General features: G+C 35.7%; 1 protein-coding gene across 1 annotated transcript in view; it reads left to right on the top strand.

Moving 5' to 3' along the window:
* Nucleotides 1-19,681, top strand: part of LOC140522503 (ankyrin repeat domain-containing protein 26-like) — a 34,522-nt gene extending 14,841 nt beyond the window's left edge. Inside the window, exons 7-18 of the mRNA XM_072637924.1 lie at nt 117-245; nt 301-329; nt 414-495; nt 600-644; nt 2,754-2,812; nt 3,509-3,647; nt 5,581-5,794; nt 7,335-7,515; nt 9,129-9,272; nt 11,588-11,809; nt 14,869-15,018; nt 18,520-19,681. Of these exons, the coding sequence (XP_072494025.1) occupies nt 117-245; nt 301-329; nt 414-495; nt 600-644; nt 2,754-2,812; nt 3,509-3,647; nt 5,581-5,794; nt 7,335-7,515; nt 9,129-9,272; nt 11,588-11,809; nt 14,869-15,018; nt 18,520-19,488 (2,363 nt within the window). The 3' untranslated portion in view covers nt 19,489-19,681. The remainder of the gene's footprint in view (nt 1-116; nt 246-300; nt 330-413; nt 496-599; nt 645-2,753; nt 2,813-3,508; nt 3,648-5,580; nt 5,795-7,334; nt 7,516-9,128; nt 9,273-11,587; nt 11,810-14,868; nt 15,019-18,519) is intronic.
* Nucleotides 19,682-20,047: the final 366 nt, after the last annotated feature.

Below are 20,047 nucleotides of genomic sequence, written 5' to 3'. Positions count from 1 at the left end.
CTGTGGAGCATGTTATGTACTGCTCCATATACAAATATGTAAAACCCTTGAAGTAGGGTCTATTTGAAATGTGCGTTGCATGTTGTGTTAACACTATATTCTTGTTTTATTTCAAGAACTGATAATTGATTCTAATTGCTGTGATGCAAACGCCATAACCGGAAGTACACCAAATTATGGCTTTCATTCTTTAATTCACATACTGGGATCCAACAAGCCTATTCGTTTTGTGGGAAGTTGTGATGGTATTATATTGCTGAAATACACTTGTTGATAAACCTTTCATTCTTTTTCTTTCAGATTCTCTTGAGAGACATCAAAATGTGAAGGTAATAAAAATGATACTGTTAATTTACATCTGATATTTATTCAAAGCTTTCAATATAACTATCTTCTTCTTATTGGTTTCATAGTCCATTCAACCCACTACAGAAACGCATGTTTATTACACGAATGATAACCTGGGAAATGGAGTTCAGGAAAAACGAAAGTCATGTAAGTGTCCTAATTCTATAATTTAGGAAGAAAGAAAGTATATTTTTAAAAACGTAAATATTCATATCCTTTTCTCCTTCCCTTTCTCCCTACTTATCTTACAGATTTAGTGGAAGAAAGGAACTTAGATGACTCAGATGATATTGACGGTATTGTCTCATTTTCCCCTTTTTTACAAGTAGGAGATTAAATGATTTTTATTTTCAAAAAATCACACCTAATAGGAGATGTGCCCTGCAGTTTTCAGGTTTTTGCTATTGTGTTATGAGTACCGTATTTCAAGTGGCATTTTTGTACTTGCTGCCTCCTTTCTACATTTCCCAAAGCCACATAAATTGAGTTATGTATGTATTATCGCAATTCAAGTTAGTATTTATTAAGGAACGATTATTTATCATGTGAATATCACATTCTTGCTGCTTTATTGGACGATGGAAAGATAAAAACAAACAGTTTTTTTGCCTCAAGAAATTTACTTTCTCTGAAGGGGTACAACGTACAAACTGTGTTAAAATGTCAGCAGTATGGAAGGTAAGGGAGAAGAATTACACTGCTCCAGGAAAATTGAGGGGTGAGAGATCAGGAGAAAGGGTATTGGTTGTGGAAGAAAGGTTTCATAGCCCCGAGAACTGCAGCAATAAGGTACCACAGAAGGATTGAGAGCAAGAGAATGGCCAGTTCAGTGTCTTAAAGAGATTACTTGATGACTTTGTGTAGAAGGAAGCAGAGAAGGTAGAATTCAGAAATATGAAGACTGCTTAGTAAGCTATGGCAAAAATCCAGGTAAAAGTTGAGGAGTTCGTGAAATGGGGGTTCTTTGATACTGATGAAAAGGGAGAGGATGACAGATGTGATGGAGGTAGAACCAACAGGGACTTAGCAGCTTTTGCATGTGTATGTTTCTTCATACACACACATACATATATGGATGAGAGGAGTATCAAAGATACGGGCCCATATTCCTGAGAAGATGGCATGCGTTTACCAAAGATAAAAAGTATTAAAGACTGTAGATTTAAGAGCTGGAATGGAGAGAAAAGAAAATGATGAATTCAGACTTGTTCATGTTGAATTTGAAGCTCCAGGAGGACATACAGGCTGAGAGATCCAGGAGCCAGTCCCAAAAGATGGTGCCCAAAACACAGAACAGTATTTAGGTGTGGTCTGACGAAGGCAGGGGTCAGCTGGATTTATATCTCCCTTCCTCTGAACGTGATTTCTATTTTGATGAAATGTAAAATTGCTTTGTCTCTCACGGCTATTATATTGATTCAGAGAAAGCACATCATCCAAAAAACTCCCAAGAAATTCTGACAACCATTTCTATGTAATTCTCTATCCTGTTCTTGTACTTGCGTTTGTTATTCTGCCCAGAAAGATGACTTGTAGGAATTTGTCAAATGCTTTTCTGAAAGGGAGGCAAAGTATAATGACAATAATACCCTGTTCCGTCAGTCTAGTAAGATTGTCAAAATGTGAATATAGTCTGCTATGACGTGTTCTGACCCTATCTCAAGAAATCATGAGAGTTGCTAACAAATAGCATCAGAAGAGGTTATCCATGAAGCATAGAACTTGAACAGTATGTGATCACGACCATGTAAGGTCAAGAAAGAGTAAGAACGAGGATAAAGGCTATCAGATTTAGCCTTTAGAGACCATTGCTAATCTTGGAATCAGCAGTTTCTGTAGAAGGTTAGATCCAGGGCAGACAAAAGGGTTTGACAAATGAATATAAATAACTCTACTACTTGGACAGTGAAAAGGAGGGCAGATATCAGATAATATATTCCCCACATTCCGTGAAGGCTAGCAAGCCTCTCTCCTGCTCTTTCATCATTGAGAAAAACAAGTAACCCAATGGATTGATTACTCCTGGCCTAACTACCAAAATGATCACACATGACCATTGTTCATTAGTTTACCTTTAATTTTCAAATTTTACAATTTCATCTGGAATGAATACATAAATCAATCCTCACAGCTTCCTGTGATTTGGTATAAAATGAACATCTCACAAGCTACTTAAAATGCAGCAGTTGATTGAGATTACAGAATAATTTGATGAATGCATGATTAGTGAAATCGAATTTTCTTATATTCATTCCTTTCTTGAAAAGAGAATACAATGGATAACTTATAGCTGTCCTGATTGCCACTGCTGATAAGAGGGGGAGGTTTCATTTCTATGAGAAAAATGCTTCTCAATAAAATCACCTGTTACTTAAACATTAATGCCCATTTACCCCAATAATTAGAATTTAAAGGATCATCAGAGGAAAGTCAAGAAAGTTTTGATAAAAGTGACCTGGAACAGGTATGTAATAATAATATTCCAATTTCTGATATTTTGTATTATGCAAAGTGCCTTTCATGCTAGTTTGCTTGCAAGACTTTCATAACTTGGTTTACTTTTCAATGCTTTTTGCAATAACTTTAGAAAATAATGCATGTTTCAGTGACAACGAATAGGAATAGTTAATCTGAAAATGAATAATTTTAGAAATTGTCTCCTAGTCAAATATGTCCATTGTGAATGCTAGAAATTTGATGATAAAGCTGGAATTTACTTCATTTCTCCCTATATATTAAAGAAGAATGTTTATAATCAGGAAGACGTGATTATATATATTATACATATGATATAATAATATATGATTATATATCGTTATTTTATATACGTTATATGATATCATACATGATATCATATATATATATGATAATTTTCACAAGATTCCTAAATAATGTAGCTTCTAATGGGTTAGGTGGCATACTAGGTAGGGTCAATAAGACCTAATTTTGAATCCATCCTTGGATTCCTAGCTAAGTCTATGATACTGGACAAGCCACCTTACATTTGTAAAATGATTATGAATATTGCTTGTCTCACAAAATGGTTGTGAGAATGCCACGAAGTTTTGTGAAAATCTGAAAGTGCTACAGAAATGTTAGCCATTGTTGTTCTTTAAATATTTGTTTTTTTAATTTTCCCCTGCTGTCATGTATTTTACAGGACACAGTACAGATGGATGCAAACAATTGTGATGACCTCACTCAGTCTTCTGACACAGCTACAGAGGGTGATGATTTACCTGCCTTAAACTATAAGAATGTTTTGTTAGTGATGGAACAACTTAGTGTTGGTTGTGATGGTACGAACGTTTTACAATTTCCTAAGAAAATAACAATGTTCAACAGAAACCAAAGATGTGTGTGTATGCAAGAAGATACCACTGAAGTCCTAACCCATTTTCTCATAGCAAAGTAGAGGTCAGCTTAATCTCTGGCAGGCCTTCACCAAAGAATGACTAAGTACCTATTGTGTGCTAAATATTCAAAGTTTAGATAAGTTTCCTCATTCAATGTGCAATCTAGTACGGAATATAGCCTACATAGATAACTCAAAAATTAATATGTATATTCATATATATATGTATATGTACATATACGTATATATGTACTATATATGTGTGCATATATATGCATATATATATATATGTATGTTTGAGAAGCACAGTCATATTGCTGTTTGAGGTTCAGTGGGGGAAAGACTATCAACATTACAAAATAAATAACCTGTGTGTGAAGGTAGCATTTGAGTTGACTTTTAAAGAATGAGTATGAATTCAGTAGGTAGAGATCATGGGAAAATAATGAGATGAAATGAACATTTTCAACCATGGAAACTCTGAGTAGAAAGGTAAAAAAGTGACACTGAAAAATCCAGTTTTTCTGGACAATATATACCTGTAAGAATTAAATATGGAAAGTTAGGATATTACACATTTGCACAGGGCCTTGATTTTGTCTGTAGTGCACACACTTAAACGTGGAACTTCAGTTTCATAACGTATAAAATGTCATACTTCACAGGATTGTTGTTGGAGGAGGTGTATTTTGTAAGCCTCTAAGTGCTATATTATATAATCTGTGTTAGTAATATTGGTTGGTAATAGGAGAACCATTGAAGAGACTGAACTGACTACGAGTATAAAGATCTCAAGGAGTGAACTCTTTCATGAAAAGAATAGTCAAAATATGATAATCTTTCATAAAATGGCCCCAAATATCAAACATCTTGTAAATATTCTGCCTAGTTTTTATAATTCTTCTCTCAGCATGGCATATAGGATAGTGCACTGGACACGATGCCGTGAATAGCTAGGTTCAGATTCTGCCTTTAACACGTTCCAGTTGTGCGAATCTTAACAAGTCTTTTAACTTCTCGGTGCCTCAGTACCTTCTTTTCTTTGAATCGGTGAGCTAACCAGTTCCCTCAGTGTCAGCATCGCTTCTACTCCAGTATGTCTACATCCAGCAATTGGGTTCTCTCTTGTTGCCTCACTTCAGTTCAACAGTGAATGAATATATGAAGAATTGGAAGTTCCCAAGGAAAACCCAATAATCAAGTTCGTTGAAACTGTAACGACATAACGAACATTTCTAACTCTGGATTAGGTCTCAATTTGACTCCATATGTCTCTCAAGAATAAAGGGGCAGCTATTTTCTTTAGTGCTCAGAACCATTTTTGACCTTCCTCTGGTGTTTCAAGTTACCAGAGGTTTCGCCAATGAATAAATGAGGATGGATATTTCAATGTGTGAATATTACATACTTGTTGATATTATAAATCTCTAAAGAGGAAACAGTGTTTCCATACAATTATGTAAAGCAAAACATGTTTACATTTCTAAAATAATTCACTATATTTTCATTATGTAGATATTAAGTATATAATCCCTTGGATGAATCTTATTTGTCCCACCCAGAATACACCTCAAAATACTTCCTTTTCACAAATATTTTTCTTTCATTGTGAAGAATTCTGAGCTTTCAGATTTTTTTATATCAATTAATTTGTCACTTAGAGATTGTGTTTCATTGCCTACAGTGCACACATAGAAATAGGTTATTGTCATCTTCAATGTAAATTTTTGACAACGCATTATTTTGCAATATGTGAGGATTTATACGTGGATATGATTTTGTCATTGCCAGAGTATTTGAATTCTAAGTATACTGCTACGGTTCAGCGGATTTCAAAATACTCATGTTTTTATTGACTTGCGTTTTTCTCTGTACAGATTTTATTAAACTTGTGAAAAATGAAGATGCAATACTTAGATATGATCGATCAGTGGTACGTAAAAAAGGACATTGTCCATTACTCACCAGGAAAGTGAAGAGTTTAGAAAACAAGATTTGTGGACTGCGGGAAGAATTATCAGAAACAAGGCAAATGGTGTCTGACTTAGAGCAACAAAAAGCAGAATGGAAAAGAGAACTCCTTAGCACCAGGTATGGAACTCATGATTTTAAACAAATCCTTGGAAGCTTTTCTCTTACCGTTGAAGAAATGTGATAGAGGATTTGAGGTTAGGAAGGCCAAAATACCACCTCATTCAAACAGTATTATGAATGAGCCCTACTTACTCATTTTTACTCTGTGGATATCAGGTAGAGATGCATTTGTAGTGAATTTTGAAAACTGTAACACAAGTAGCTGTGTTTCATTTTTTTCAACATGAAGTAAAAAATCACTTCACTAATCAATAGTAATGGAAAAATGGATGTAATTTCATATGCATCCCCCTCTACACTTTTCACCGGCGAATTTGAAATGTATCAGAACTCGGGAATTTGGAAATAATCTTTTGTTCCAGCTCCATACAATTTATGGAATTTCTCTTCATTGAATACAAGAAACAAAAGCATCCAAGTGAATATATGATACAGTTTTGATAGAATTAAAATGCCCTGGAGCAGCCTGGATAAAAAAAATGGGTTCCCCTCTGATTTTGATGACAACTGGCAGAGGGGCAATAAGTGCCACGCAAAGACCAGAGTACCACGGGCAGGTCACCTGGAATGAATTCACAACCTCAAACATTTTTGACATCAAGGTAAAGCTTTCTGACACTTTTCAGCAGCAAGGGTTCTTAGGGAAACTGCAACCCTAGCTGGGTACAGGTAAAGTTTATATACGATAGTCTTTAGGAAAACATGTGCCAAATATGCTAAGCAGATGACTCAAGGTGAGACTAGGCAATGGTTAAGCAGAGGTTATTTGTTAAAGGAACATGCAATTTTGGTATCTACCTGGCAGGTATTATACGCAGAGTTCACAGGGAAATAGCATAAGGAGGAGTGGCAACTGCATAGAGATGCGGTTTTAGGACTGAAACATCCCTAAGTCCACTAGTGGTCAGGACAGACTAACGGATGCCAGATTGGTCTCACGAATATCTTGTTGGACAAGAAAAATGTAAGGGAGTGTTCCTATATCTAAATCGAGGAAACATATGATGGGTCAATGAGTAGTCAATGTCGTTCTGGCCATGTTCACAGACTGTTCAGCCAGCACACAGCTGTTCAAACTTTTGAATTCTATGGTTGTAACTGGCTATTGTATCAGGTAAGGAGATAATAGTTGTTGCTGTGACAGGCTGTTTTCTTGCACTGGGGAGAAACTGCCTGAGATAATGTTTTGAGGCTAGGGAGAAATGCGATTTTGAAAGAGAAACGTGATTTTAGAATTGTGTCCAAGCACAGGCACCCAAGAACTCCATCAGTTTCTGACACATCCTGACTTTGTGAGCCTGTGCAAGTTACGTTTATTCTCAGTGTAATAGGGAACAGAAACAGGTCAACTCAAAAGTGTAGAGCACGGACCACTCTGCATGAACAGAGGGAGTTCCTTGACAGGGAGTTCTCTACATAGATCGAGTTCCCAATAAATTAATCTTCTTTTCCTTTAGAAATCCAGATGAGTATATTCAATGGTATTTCTTCCTTATTTCTACTGCATTGTCATTGAAAAAGGACAATTTTCTTCTAGGGTTCCCGGGAAGCAAGAAGAAATTGAGCAAGACGCTGAAGAAAAGCTAGTTCTAAAAATGAGTCACCAGTTCAGAAAAAAAGAACGATGTGGTGAAAAAGTGGAGCTAAGACAGGAATTTCAATACCCTCTCAGAACTCTGGACCTGGAATTGAGAACAGAAACAAATCATTCGAAACAGGTAAATTGGAATTTTAAAGTCACTATTTCCATCTGTTCTTGGTAAGAAAACTTGTGGGTTCCCTGGGAGTGGGGAAGTGAACATCATACTCTTTTTAATCTTGAGAAAGGACTAGGATTTTTATGTCTAGTGTAAGTAAGTTGGGTCTAATCATTTGTAGATATGTACTCATGAATATAAAAAAATATATATCCCATGCAGTAGCATTAGAATGTAAAATTGCAGTGTAAAGAGCCATGAAAGAGTAAAGTGAAATTAGTACTTTTTAAAGTATGTCTCACAGTAGAGGATCACTATGGCGTAGTGAATAGAACTAACCTGAAATCCAGAGAAACCTGGGTTCAAATGTTGCCACGGAGTTCATCTCACCTACCCCTGAGCCAAAGGTTTCAAAGTCCCCCAGATCTGTCCATAGAACTCAGTACTGGAGGATCTGTTTGACACCACTGCTCTATCCTCAACTTTGATAGCAACATAAGTTCCAGAGGATTCCTCTCCATTTTTAGAGAGAGTCTCCTTATCTGAAAATACTTTGGGCAATGCAAGTGCAAGTTCGTTCTCTTTTTCTCTTCCTTTCACTACACTTTAGCACACATCCTTCAGGCTTTCAGAAGAGTTTATTGGTCTCTAGGGTCTTTATGTTTTACTTATTTACGTGTTGATTTACTTAAAATTATTGCAGACTTTCTACATGGAGGAAATGCAAACTCTCAAGAAGTCAGAGTACTGGACTGAGCCTATTCATAACATGATATTTAGTGAGGATTACTGTCAAATTATACAATTAGTTACAAAATTAGGTTCATACGTATGAGTTGGGGGAAATAGGTTTAGATAGCATTTTGCCTGAAAAGATATAAGAATCGTGGCCAGTTCTAAACTAAAGTTGATTTATTGATGTTATTTGAGAACCCAAAAGCTAGCGTAATTTTGCATCTTATTCAGAAAAGTATAGCTACCAAAATAGAGAAGGTGAAAAGCACTCTCTACTCTGAAGTGAATAAGTAGATAGGCTTATGTTGTTTAACTCATTTGTGGCTTCCTCAGAATTATGCTCGCTAATAAGCAGAATGGCAAACAGGATGAGGAAGGCCCTTGGGGACCATGACTTTTGAGGATCTGTTCAAGAAAATAGAGCTATTGATCCTTTTATGTTCAAGTTTTTGAAGGAGAGTCATGTGGAAGAAGGACGAAGCTTGCTCTGCTTCAGTGTAAGGATAAGAGCTAAGAGCCATGGATAAGAGTTGCACAAATGTACATTTTTAAGATTAATGAGAAAAAACTTGCCAACAAAGAGAACCATCCACAAATCGAATGAGTTCACTTGAGATATGGTATCTATCCTCACCTGTGAAGACTTCAAGCTGAGGCTTGTAAGAGTTAAGGACTTAACCCTGGGTGTGGATCGCCCAGAGGAGTGATTGAGGTTCCTTTCCAACTTTGAAATGCTTTCCTTCTTGTTGCTTTTCCTTTTCAGTAGCCTGTTTTTCTTTGAGTTTTTAAAGTTAGTTTCCGTGCTTTGTCCGATTCTGTATTCCATTTAAAGGTAAAATGTTGTTGCTGACTGTTGAAGGAAAATGGTGATGAAAATTTTATGAACTTCTTGTCCGCAGGACGAAGAAGAGCTAAAGGAAACTCAAGGACCACTTTTTCCGGAGCTAAATGTTATAGCTTTGCAAAGTGGGATTCTGAACAATCCTCTTTCGAAGCAGAAAGAAAACAAAACAACTGCTTCCAAAATCACTCAGACTTCTGAGGTATTTACTTTGGTCATTTTCAAATCTAACTACATATTTTGAAAGTTCAGATTTCGGTTCTTCATTTTGGGACATCTTTGTTATCCTCAGTCCCGTCCATCTGTCTGCAACAGAGAGTTCAGGACACAGCTAGTGACCAAAATCAGCACAATACTGTTTGTCTTGCTTGACCGTTTCTTTTTCTTTTAATTGAATGATCTCTCCCGAGACCCAACTTTACGTCTACTGAAAAAAGTTCCTGGTGCACAACAGTGCCTCTTCCTTTCTGGACATAGGAAAGGGGCAGCACATCAGTGTCACTAACTCCTAGCTTAGAGAGAGAAAGGAATGCAACTAGGTAGAAGGTGACACCTCAAACACAAACCATTTTTCTTCCTTGATTAAGGGATATCATCTGCTTGTACTTTTCAGGGAAGAGAGTGAGGGTTCTGAAATATATGTTAATAGATTGCTCTATTTCACCTTCTTGTCTCCCTCATCTTTCATTAAAGAAAAGGAATAAAAGTATTTGCCACAGAAATAAATTTCACTTAGGTTTCTGACATAAGGCTCTATCCGGGCCATGAATTCCTCCATTCGCTCACATTCATCATTGCTCAGCATGATAGAAACACAAGTTTCTCAAATGCCAAAATTAGAAATTTTCATTTTCTTCTGTTTTTCAACAGTTGTTTGAAGTAAACCATTTGGGTTGTTGGCCCTTAGTAGTCCTTTGGTGCTTGCACACTGGAGTGCTTCATTGAACTCACCTGTGACCAATTCATGCTCTCCTTCTGGCTTTTTAGAAAAGATATCATAGAATGCAGCTTCTAAGCTATTGGACAAAACTCTGTTCTCTGGTCCTGAACGGGATCCAACGCTCCTGGAGGAGTTTGGTTGTGATGGGAGTGCAATACTCATATTTTATTATTTGGCCCCAATAATTCTTTCATCATTTCTTTAACATGTCATGGTTAAGACTAGGTTACCATCAGTAGGGGACCACATTCTAGGCCTGACTTTTCCCTTCCCTAAAATGAGAGATTTCAACTTGATAACTTCTAAAAGTTTTAAATCAATGATGCTATGAAAATGCGACACATCCATGAGAAAATCGATTATTCGTAAGACTTCTACTAAGAAACATAAGACTTATGAGTTCATTGTTCTGGAGTGAAGTTCATTGTACCAGGGCAAGGAGTCTCCATTTAGGACAAATTCTTAATATCAACTGCTGAAAGGAAATAAGCTATTGAAAAAAGTGTGCTAGATTTGGAGTCTGAAGAGACCTGGATTGAGATATTGCTGCTGATACTTACTGAGTGTGATAATGGACAGGTTGTTCAATAATGTATCCTAACCTAAGTTCTAATCTGTAAAACGGGGAGAAGAATACCAATATTTCCCGCATCTGGGTGTGGCAAGGCTTAGGTGAGACAATGTATGGGAAGTACTTTGCTGAATACCACCAAAGGCAATGTGTCACGAAGACTTTAGAGAGGGCTGGAAGGACTTATGTGAACTGATGATGAGTGACAGGAGCAGCACCAGGAAAATATTGTATGCAGGAACAACCAGAGTGTGTGAGGAAATATTCTTGTAGATGTAGTACCTCGTTGCATTGCAAGGACTTAAAAAATTCCCTTTGGCTTCTTGAAGCAAAATGCCTTCCACATGCTGAGAAACAACTATGAAATCTGATCGCAGAATGTAGCACAGCATTGTCTTTTCTGTTACATTTTGTTTTATGGTTTCCCCCGTTCATTTTAATTCTTCTAGGGAGTATAACTAAGGTAAAAATGCACTTAATAGGAATGTATGTATAGATACAAGATACTAGATAAGATATAAGACAAGATATTGATGCTCTATAAGATCGTACACCGTGTAAGGCAGTAAGTGGAGAGAGAAGAAGAAAGGAGGTGGGGGAAAGGGAAAAGAATCTAAGATATACAGAAGAGATTGCACAACACTGAAAATGAGTAAAATAACTCAACATAGAAGAGGCAGTTTGAAAATATTAAGTATTTTAATTCTATTAACAATATGACTTATCAGCGTGGAATAGAATGGACAGAGCAAAGGAAATAAAATATAAGCTTTCTAGGCCTAAAAGTACACTCCATGCCTTTTGATTAATGAAGCACTTTTAAAATGTGTTCTTTGTGAAAACTGACTCTGAGAGAAATGTGAAATAGGGCAAACTCCCTCATTTTAATTTTGTTTTACTAAAGTATGCTTCTTGGTACCTTGGCGTTTATTTGTAATTGCTAGGGAATAATCAGCATCCATAACTTTATTTTGAGTAGCACTTTTTTTCTGTTTATTATGTTTAGATTCCTGACAGCCATGAGAAAGAAAAATATCTGTTCGACAAAAATCAAATCTTAGAGGATGAAAATGCCATGCTCAAACTCGAAGTAGATACACTAAAAATTAAGAATCGAGACAAAGAAAACCATATAGAAATTTTAAAGGAAAAGAATGATTATCTTCATCAGAAATTACAGTTGAATGCAGAAATACTAACAGCAATCAGAGTACAGTACAGTGAAGAAGTAAATGTTGTGACAGCTGAGAATGCAGTGCTGAATTCTAAATTGGACACTGCAAAACAAAACACAGAGAGACTAGAGGGCGAAATTGAATCATACAGGTCTCGTCTGATGTCTGTTATTGACGATTATGAGCAAAGTGAGGCGTCCAAGCTAGCCCTTGAACATTCCTTTCAGGAAGCAAGAGATGAGTGGCTTCATGTACAGGACAAGTTATACAGTGACTTGTCTAGTTTAAGAGAGAACCATGCTTTGCTTTCTGAAGAACTCTCTCAGGCTGAAAGTGGAGCCAGGAGTTTAGAAAATGAGCTAGGCCATGTCTATGAATCCCTCAGAGAAAAGACATATATTGTAGAAAACACACAGAGAGAACTGAACCATGCTGAAGAGAAGGCAAAGGAACTTGAAGAAACAAATCGAGTGTTAAAGGAAAAACTAAGCAGATGTAGTTTGGAAAATGAATCTCTCCAAGAAAGATTAGGGCAAATCCAGAGTGAAAATATGGTGCTTCAGCAAGCGCTTGAAGACACACAGAAGAAAGTCACGATGAAAGAAAAGCAACTGCGTGATGCCCAGGTACAGTTTATTGATCTCTTCAACAAAATTTATGCTGATAGTGAAAAACAACTTCTTCTAGTAGAAGACAGCAAGAAAGTGTTAGTCAGTGAATGTAACCACTTAGGAGAACAAATGTATAAATATGAAACTGAGAAGGCTGAAAGAGGGTTCGGTCATTAAATGTCTTGGACAAAGATAAAGCTTTTTGAAATGAAAGTCAAAGTAATTTTAATCAAGATAATTTAGGAATTTGAATTCTCAACAGGCTGGTGAGGTTATCAACTTTCACTGGGAAAATGCTGATATGTAAGAATTGAGAATGAGAATCCATAATATGATAAATAGAACAAGTAATATCGTGATTTTGAAGATAATATGATTGCAATAATAAGTAAATATCCTGTAATAAAATATAAGTAATTAACTTAAATGAAAATAATGTGACATATAAAATAATAATTTAAAAACTATATAAAACTAAAATTAGAAAACGCTTTTGTAGATAAGATGACTCATTTTGATTGAAGAAATTCTAGAGGCCATGACATTTTGGTTTCATAAATATTTGTAGGGGAAATCGCTAGTGTATAAACACAAATAATTTTTTATATTATTAATTTTCCTAATATTCTATTTGAATATTGAAATGGAATAAATTAATTCCAACGCTGAAGTTTAAGAGAAGTCTTACCAAAAAATGCTAGGAATAATGTAACAGTTGAAAGATAACATTTCTTTTGAGATACTCTGGAATATTCCCATTAGACATCTCATTAACATTTAAACATGCTCAACATTCTGACGAGTTTCAATTCAGATTCCTCTGAACTACTCTTTGCAACGCTAACGACAGGATGATAGTTGTAGTGAAAATCCAGAGTCTAGACACTCCTTTTCTTTTCAATTTAGGACGGTAATTCTATTCAAAAAGAGGTTAATTTTGGGGTTACTAATATTATTTTTTATTGTGCTTCACTACCAATTTTTTTTTAATCTCTGTACTTTTTATTGTTTTACTAATAATTCTTGCTCGGTGTGCAAAATTGCAAGTTCTGGTATCACTGCCTTTTAGTTGTTGAGTAAGAACAGCTTTACACAGTCTAATAGCAGCTCTCATTTTCTGTGATTTGTCATATATACAATGAGCGTCCATTGTACCATATATTGTACTGGGTAATAATTTCATCTAAAAAATATGAAAATTTTATCTTGTCATTCAATGGTAGAATTTAGTTAACATGTAAGAATTCAGTGAATTGCGCCCATTTTACTTTCTCAACTTTACATTGTCTTCTTTTAGCCTTACGTTTTCTTCAAAACAACTTACCAGACTTTAGTTAAATTTAGTTTCACAAAGTATTTCAACTTGTCTAATAGGAGAAAACATTTTGATTTCTTTTGATTTGGGGCTTCATTTGGTATTCATAATTTATGCAATAACTTGCCTGGCACTATGATGAAAGCAGAGATGAATTTCTGCAGTATAACAGTCCATAAACACACGACTTTGTATCTCTGTGTGTATATTTGCTTATACACATATGTGAATGAATGAATACGTCTGCAGGTACAAAACTCTGATTTTGTAATGTGCTATATATGCATAAGCGGGAGAGCTAGCATGTTTTCCGCAGTTTCCTTTTTTTTTGCCGATGGACTGAAACCAGGCGTGTAATTCCTATCAGAACAGGAAAAGGAATTCTTTGAAGGCTTAGCAAAGACTCTTGAAGATGGGAACAGCAGCTAGTGACCATATGTGTGGTTCTCATTGTGGCTTTGAGCAAAGCACATCATTCATGTGAAGTGCTTTTACCAAGCCTGACATGCGTACCAGTACCTACGTTCCTTCCCCCGAGTTAAACAATGAGAGGAAGGAAAATTCAAACGTTTCTTGTAGATGTCCTCTTCTTTCTAAAGGTTGGTGCATAGAAATGAGGCAGTTAACTTTTCTGAAAAACGGAATGGGAAACCATTAATGTGGCTATCAAGTACAAAAAAGTATACATTCCTCCCCCCTCATTCCATTACCTTCCATGTGAGTCTCACCTATCATATTTTAGTCCCTAGATAACTTTTGAGGTGATACAATTATGCTCAAAAAATAGGTAATGGGAAATCAGGCTGAATGTTTGAGCAAGTAGAAAGATCTCATTTGACCCATGCTAAATGAAGGTTGAGTAGAATAATCAAAAGAGCTTTCTCGTGTCAGGAGCCAAGTGTCAATCTTTGTCCCTAGAAACGACTAACGTTAGGAGCTTGGGTAACTCAACTAACCTCTTTGGAGTTTCGTTTTTCTCATGTGCAACATGCGGGAATTTTGTTAAATAACATCTAAGATATTAATACCGCAAATCTATGAAAATTATGAATATGTTGATGAAATTAAATTGCATGCAGAACTATAATGACTTTTGATGTGAATTTTGACATGATATTTATTTCATATGAGCTAATTCTGCTTTCTGAAATCAGCAATAGAAATAATTTGGACATATATCTCTCAGGCCAGAGAAAGAAATCTTCAGCGAGAAGTTCCTGTTTCTGGCAACTACCAAGCCATGAGAATAGTTTCGCAACAAGTTACATCATTTTATCGAAGGAATTATGAAGAGAAGGAAAAACTACCGAAGCAAGTAGATGAAACCAAAAGTAAAGTATGTATGCAAAAAGATCAATAATTTGTTCCTGATGAATGGAAATTGTGTGCAGTGTGACATTTCCCTTTTTCTCGTCAACAGTATAAATTTTCTGAACGCTCTGTCAATTAAGTCGAATTAAATTAGACCTACAAACTCCACAATGTGTGCACACGAATTTCAATACAAATATTCACTCATGATGTCCTTGACAATTTGGTTTATCTGTCTTTACAGAAAGAGTGAGGTGTTTTCCCAAGGACCCATAATGCCTAAATCATTTCTATGATTCCTTATGTTTAGAAAGACCTTTACCATTATTTTCTCTTTTAATCCCGAAGCAATACTGTGAAGTAGAAATTACTTGTTTACTTACGTTGAAACTTCTCCTTGAACAACAGGAAAAGGTTGTCTCTTCACAATTTGTAAATATGTAAATTGTACCTGCAAAATGCAATTGAGAATTCAAGTAATGAGATGGATGATTTCATTAATATCCTCTAACTTCATCGATCTGATCTCACCATGTAGATTTCTGGCTCCATACCTTCTTCACACTCTTCTTCTGGCTTACACACAGTTACACGTCCTCATCTGCACTACCCGTCAAAAACCTATCGACTCTTTACCTCCAGCATGCTTGTGCCTTCCAAAAGCATGATTCGTTTGCCATAATGCCATTGGGACTTTTCACCCATATGGATTTCTGAATCTCCTGAAATCCACTTTTCATTTGATATGACCTCATTGGGTATTTATTGCTTTATGCTGTTCACATCTGTTAACAAACTATTACTTCCGTGTTCTACCTCTTGTTTGCCCAACTATCATAGATTTCCTTGAGGACAGTGATCATTTAGACTTCGTTATTTTTGATAGAACGTTGTTTTCAAAGCATGCTGTCAAGAGAAGTAATTGTTATTATTTTTTCAGTACAAGTAGTACTAGTAGTAGTTCTAGTACTAGTAGTTCTAGTGATAGTAGTACTTGTAGTGGTAGCACTAGCAGTAGAAAAACAGGAACAAGGAAACTCAATGTTTTCTGTTGATTTTGCCAGGAGTTGCAAGTTTACCTAAAATTAAATTTGTTCTAAGGTAATGGTTGGGCTAAAGTACTTTGAGTTTCTCTAGTCTGATTTTATATAAAGTTTCAATTTCCCAGACGCCAAAAGTAGAAATTCAATACGAAAGTATTGTAGTTTCTATGATCATTCTTCGAAATTATTAAAATGAAAGTGCAGTTAAGCGTACAATAGCATGACAGTTAAATTCTTCTAGCCCCTTCCCTTTAATACTATCAAATAGCCTTCTCCATTGTCAGTTGCTTTCCCACATTTCCATGTATTTCTGCATGCTATTCATCATGGTGGAAGGCACAAAGTATAGTAAGGGAGATTTCTGAGATTCTTCCAACCGCAATTTCACCCTGGTAGTCACCATAACTTGAAAAGTAAGTAAGTAACTCTGCCAAAGCAGGTTAAAAAAGAACTTTGGATGATGAGATATTTCTCCACTTAGACGTATGTTGGGGGAATTAGCGATAGAAATTTGGGTCTGGGGTTAGAAAAATCTGACTTCAAATGTGTCCGGAGATTCTGTCTGTGTGATCCTAGGCAAGTCACTTAGTTTTTCTCAGTTTCCTCAGCCACAAAATGGGGATAATACTAGTACATACTTCTCAGGGTTGTTGTGAGAATCAAATGAGATCATTATTGTAAATCTCTTATGTTTATGGCCTTTATTGTTGGCACATATTGGACACTTAGGAAATGCTAGTTTCCCTGCTCCAAAAGCATAAAGACCAACGTCCACTATATATAAATAATACTGCCTCCCACATTTGGATAATCATCTCCTAATATTGCAAAAGAGTTTTCTTAACCTGGCCAATTTCAGTGTACTCAGCTTAGTTAAGAAACTATTATGAATTCCAATCTCATTCTTCTGAAAATGACTTTTCTTTTCAATGTCCATGCTTGAGAAATTTTTCAAGGTGTCAGAAATGAGCACTGGAATGAAATAAGTTCTGTTTCCCAAGTAACGCCCCTATCACTTCTTGTCTTCATTTCTCTCAACTTCTTTCTGAAAGACTTGGATTAAAATATGAACCTTCATAAGCTTTTGGCTTCAGGTTGCAGTCAAGAAACGAGGTGTGAACTGACTCCTGGAAGGTATACCAAGCAAGCAGTAACTTAGAGTCCATCGTTGGCAGCAAGAAGTAGGTCATTTTATTGGCATTCTGGCCAAACTGGCACCATTTCTTGTGTAATTTCCCTGATCGTGTAAGTTTTCAGTATGTAAGAATTTAGTGAAATTACAGTTTCTTCCTTGTTCAAACGTTATTTCATCAACTAGTGAATACTGTCTATGTGAACAACACTGTGATAGATCCTGAGCAGGATAAAAGACTGTGTGTCAGACGTGCACTGTCTCCTTGAAGAATTTTCACTCTCTGTGGAAGTTAACACAAAATAGAGAAACTTCATTTATAACAAACGGTAGAATTTAAACAACTACGAAGTGAAGAATTTTCCGGTAAGCATTTATAAAGGAGATATCACTAAAGTTGCACGTTAGAGCAGATGGTAGTAATCCATTCATGTTTTTCCTAATGCAAACATTACTTGATGCAATTTGGTTGAGTTAGCAGCCCTACTGGAAGAGCAATTGCTGAATACCTACCTATTGTATATCTATATCTATCTATCTATCTGTCTATCTGTCTGTCTGTCTATCTATGTATCTATCTATCTATATTAACATGTACATTTATATTTATATATTTATTTATATTGATATATTTGTTCCTGTGTGCATGTGTATATGCACACACAAAAATATACATGTACACATACGTTGATACATGCACATATATGTGTGTGTTTTTACAAATATGTGTCTGAAGTTTGTTAAAACTCTGCATCTAAGGATGACTTTTCCAAGATTTTGTGTTCTGCTTCAGTCCATTGCCATCCAGATGGCTTTCGACAAATGATTTTCTGTCTTTAGGCTTCTGGTTCTTGATTTGTAAAATGAAGTACTAACTCATCAGTAGTGTCCATTATTGCTCGAACAGTCTATAGTTTTACGTGCGTGAAGTGCACTTCTGTTACACAATTAGCAATATGAAGGAATATAAATATTTCCCTCACAAGGGTGGTGCAAATTTTAGGTGAGATAATGTACTGAAAGTCCTTTCCAAAAACCTTGACATGTCTCAGATAGAATCATCAGTGTGAGACAGAATGTATGGAGAAAAGGAAACCAAATCTACTGAAAGACAGACAGCTTTGTGAGTTCAAAAATGGTGCCCAAATCTTCTGGTTGATGAAGCAGTTTCAGTCGTATTCTTTCAGCAAATTGATAGAAATTGGAAAGAGGTGAAAGTCCCTCAGTGAACTTTTTCTCTAAATACACTATGCTTCTTGGCCCCTTGGCGTTTCCTTTGAATTTTGAAGGAAATATCAGAATAAGTCATTTTATTTTGAATAACACTTTCTTTTCTTTTTCTTATGTTTAGGTTCCTGTTAGGAATGTAAAGGAAAAATACTTGCAGGAGAAAAATGAAATCATCCAGTATGAAGTTGCCATGCACAAAGTGGAATTAAAAACAGTAAAAATTAAGGATCAGCGAACCAGAAAGCACCACAGAGAAGAAACTGAAGCTTTGAAAGAGAAGAATGAGGAGCTTCAACAGGAATTAAAATGGAATAGAGAAGCATTAAGAAAAATCCGATTTCAATACAGTGGCCAAGTAAAGGTTCTGAAAGCTGAGAATGCAGCGCTGAACTCTCAATTGGAGAATGCAAAAGAAAACACAGAGAGACTAGAGAGCGAAATTGAATCATACAGGTCTCGTCTGATGTCTGTTATTGACGATTATGAGCAAAGTGAGGCGTCCAAACTAGCCCTTGAACATTCCTTTCAGGAAGCAAGAGATGAGTGGCTTCATGTACAGGACAAGTTAAACAGTGACTTGTCTAGTTTAAGAGAGAACCATGCTTTCCTTTCTGAAGAACTCTCTCAGGCTGAAAGTGGAGCCAAGAGTTTAGAAAATGAGCTAGGCCATGTCCATGAATCCCTCAGAGAAAAGACATATATTGTAGAAAACACACAGAGAGAACTGAACCATGCTGAAGAGAAGGCAAAGGAACTTGAAGAAACAAATCGAGTGTTGAAGGAAAAACTAAGCAGATGTAGTTTGGAAAATGAATCTCTCCAAGAAAGATTAGGGCAAATCCAGAGTGAAAATATGGTGCTTCAGCAAGCGCTTGAAGACACACAGAAGAAAGTCACGATGAAAGAAAAGCAACTGCGTGATGCCCAGGTACAGTTTATTGATCTCTTCAAAAAACTTTATGCTGATAGTGAAAAACAAGTTCTTCTAGTAGAGGAGAGCAAGAAAGTGTTAGTCAGTGAATGTAACCACTTTGGAGAAGAAATGTGTAAATATGAAATTGAGAAGGCTGAAAGAGGATTGGGTCATTAAATGTCATACTTGGACAAAGATAAAGCTTTTTGAAATGAAAGTCAAAGTAATTGTAATCAAAATAATTTAGGAATTTGAATTTTCAACAGGCTGGTGAGGTTATCAACTTTCATTGTGGAAATGCTGATATGTAAGAATTGAGAATGAGAATCCATAATATGATAAATAGAACAAGTAATATCATGATTTTGAAGATAATATGATTGCAATAATAAGTAAATATCCTGTAATAAAATATAAGTAATTAACTTAAATGAAAATAATGTGACATATAAAATAATAATTTAAAAACCAAATAAAACTAAAATTAGAAAATGCTTTTGTAGATAAGATGACTCATTTTGATTGAAGAAATTCTAGAGGCCATGACATTTTGGTTTCATAAATATTTGTAAGGGAAATCGCTAGTGTATAAACACAAATAATTTTTTATATTATTAATTTTCCTAATATTCTATTTGAATATTGAAATGGAATAAATTAATTCCAACGCTGAAGTTTAAGAGAAGTCTTACCAAAAAATGCTAGGAATAATGTAACAGTTGAAAGATAACATTTC

The sequence above is a fragment of the Notamacropus eugenii genome, chromosome 2 (assembly GCF_028372415.1).
Source record: "Notamacropus eugenii isolate mMacEug1 chromosome 2, mMacEug1.pri_v2, whole genome shotgun sequence".
NCBI lineage: Eukaryota > Metazoa > Chordata > Mammalia > Diprotodontia > Macropodidae > Notamacropus > Notamacropus eugenii.
This window is presented reverse-complemented; position numbering and strand designations above follow the sequence as displayed.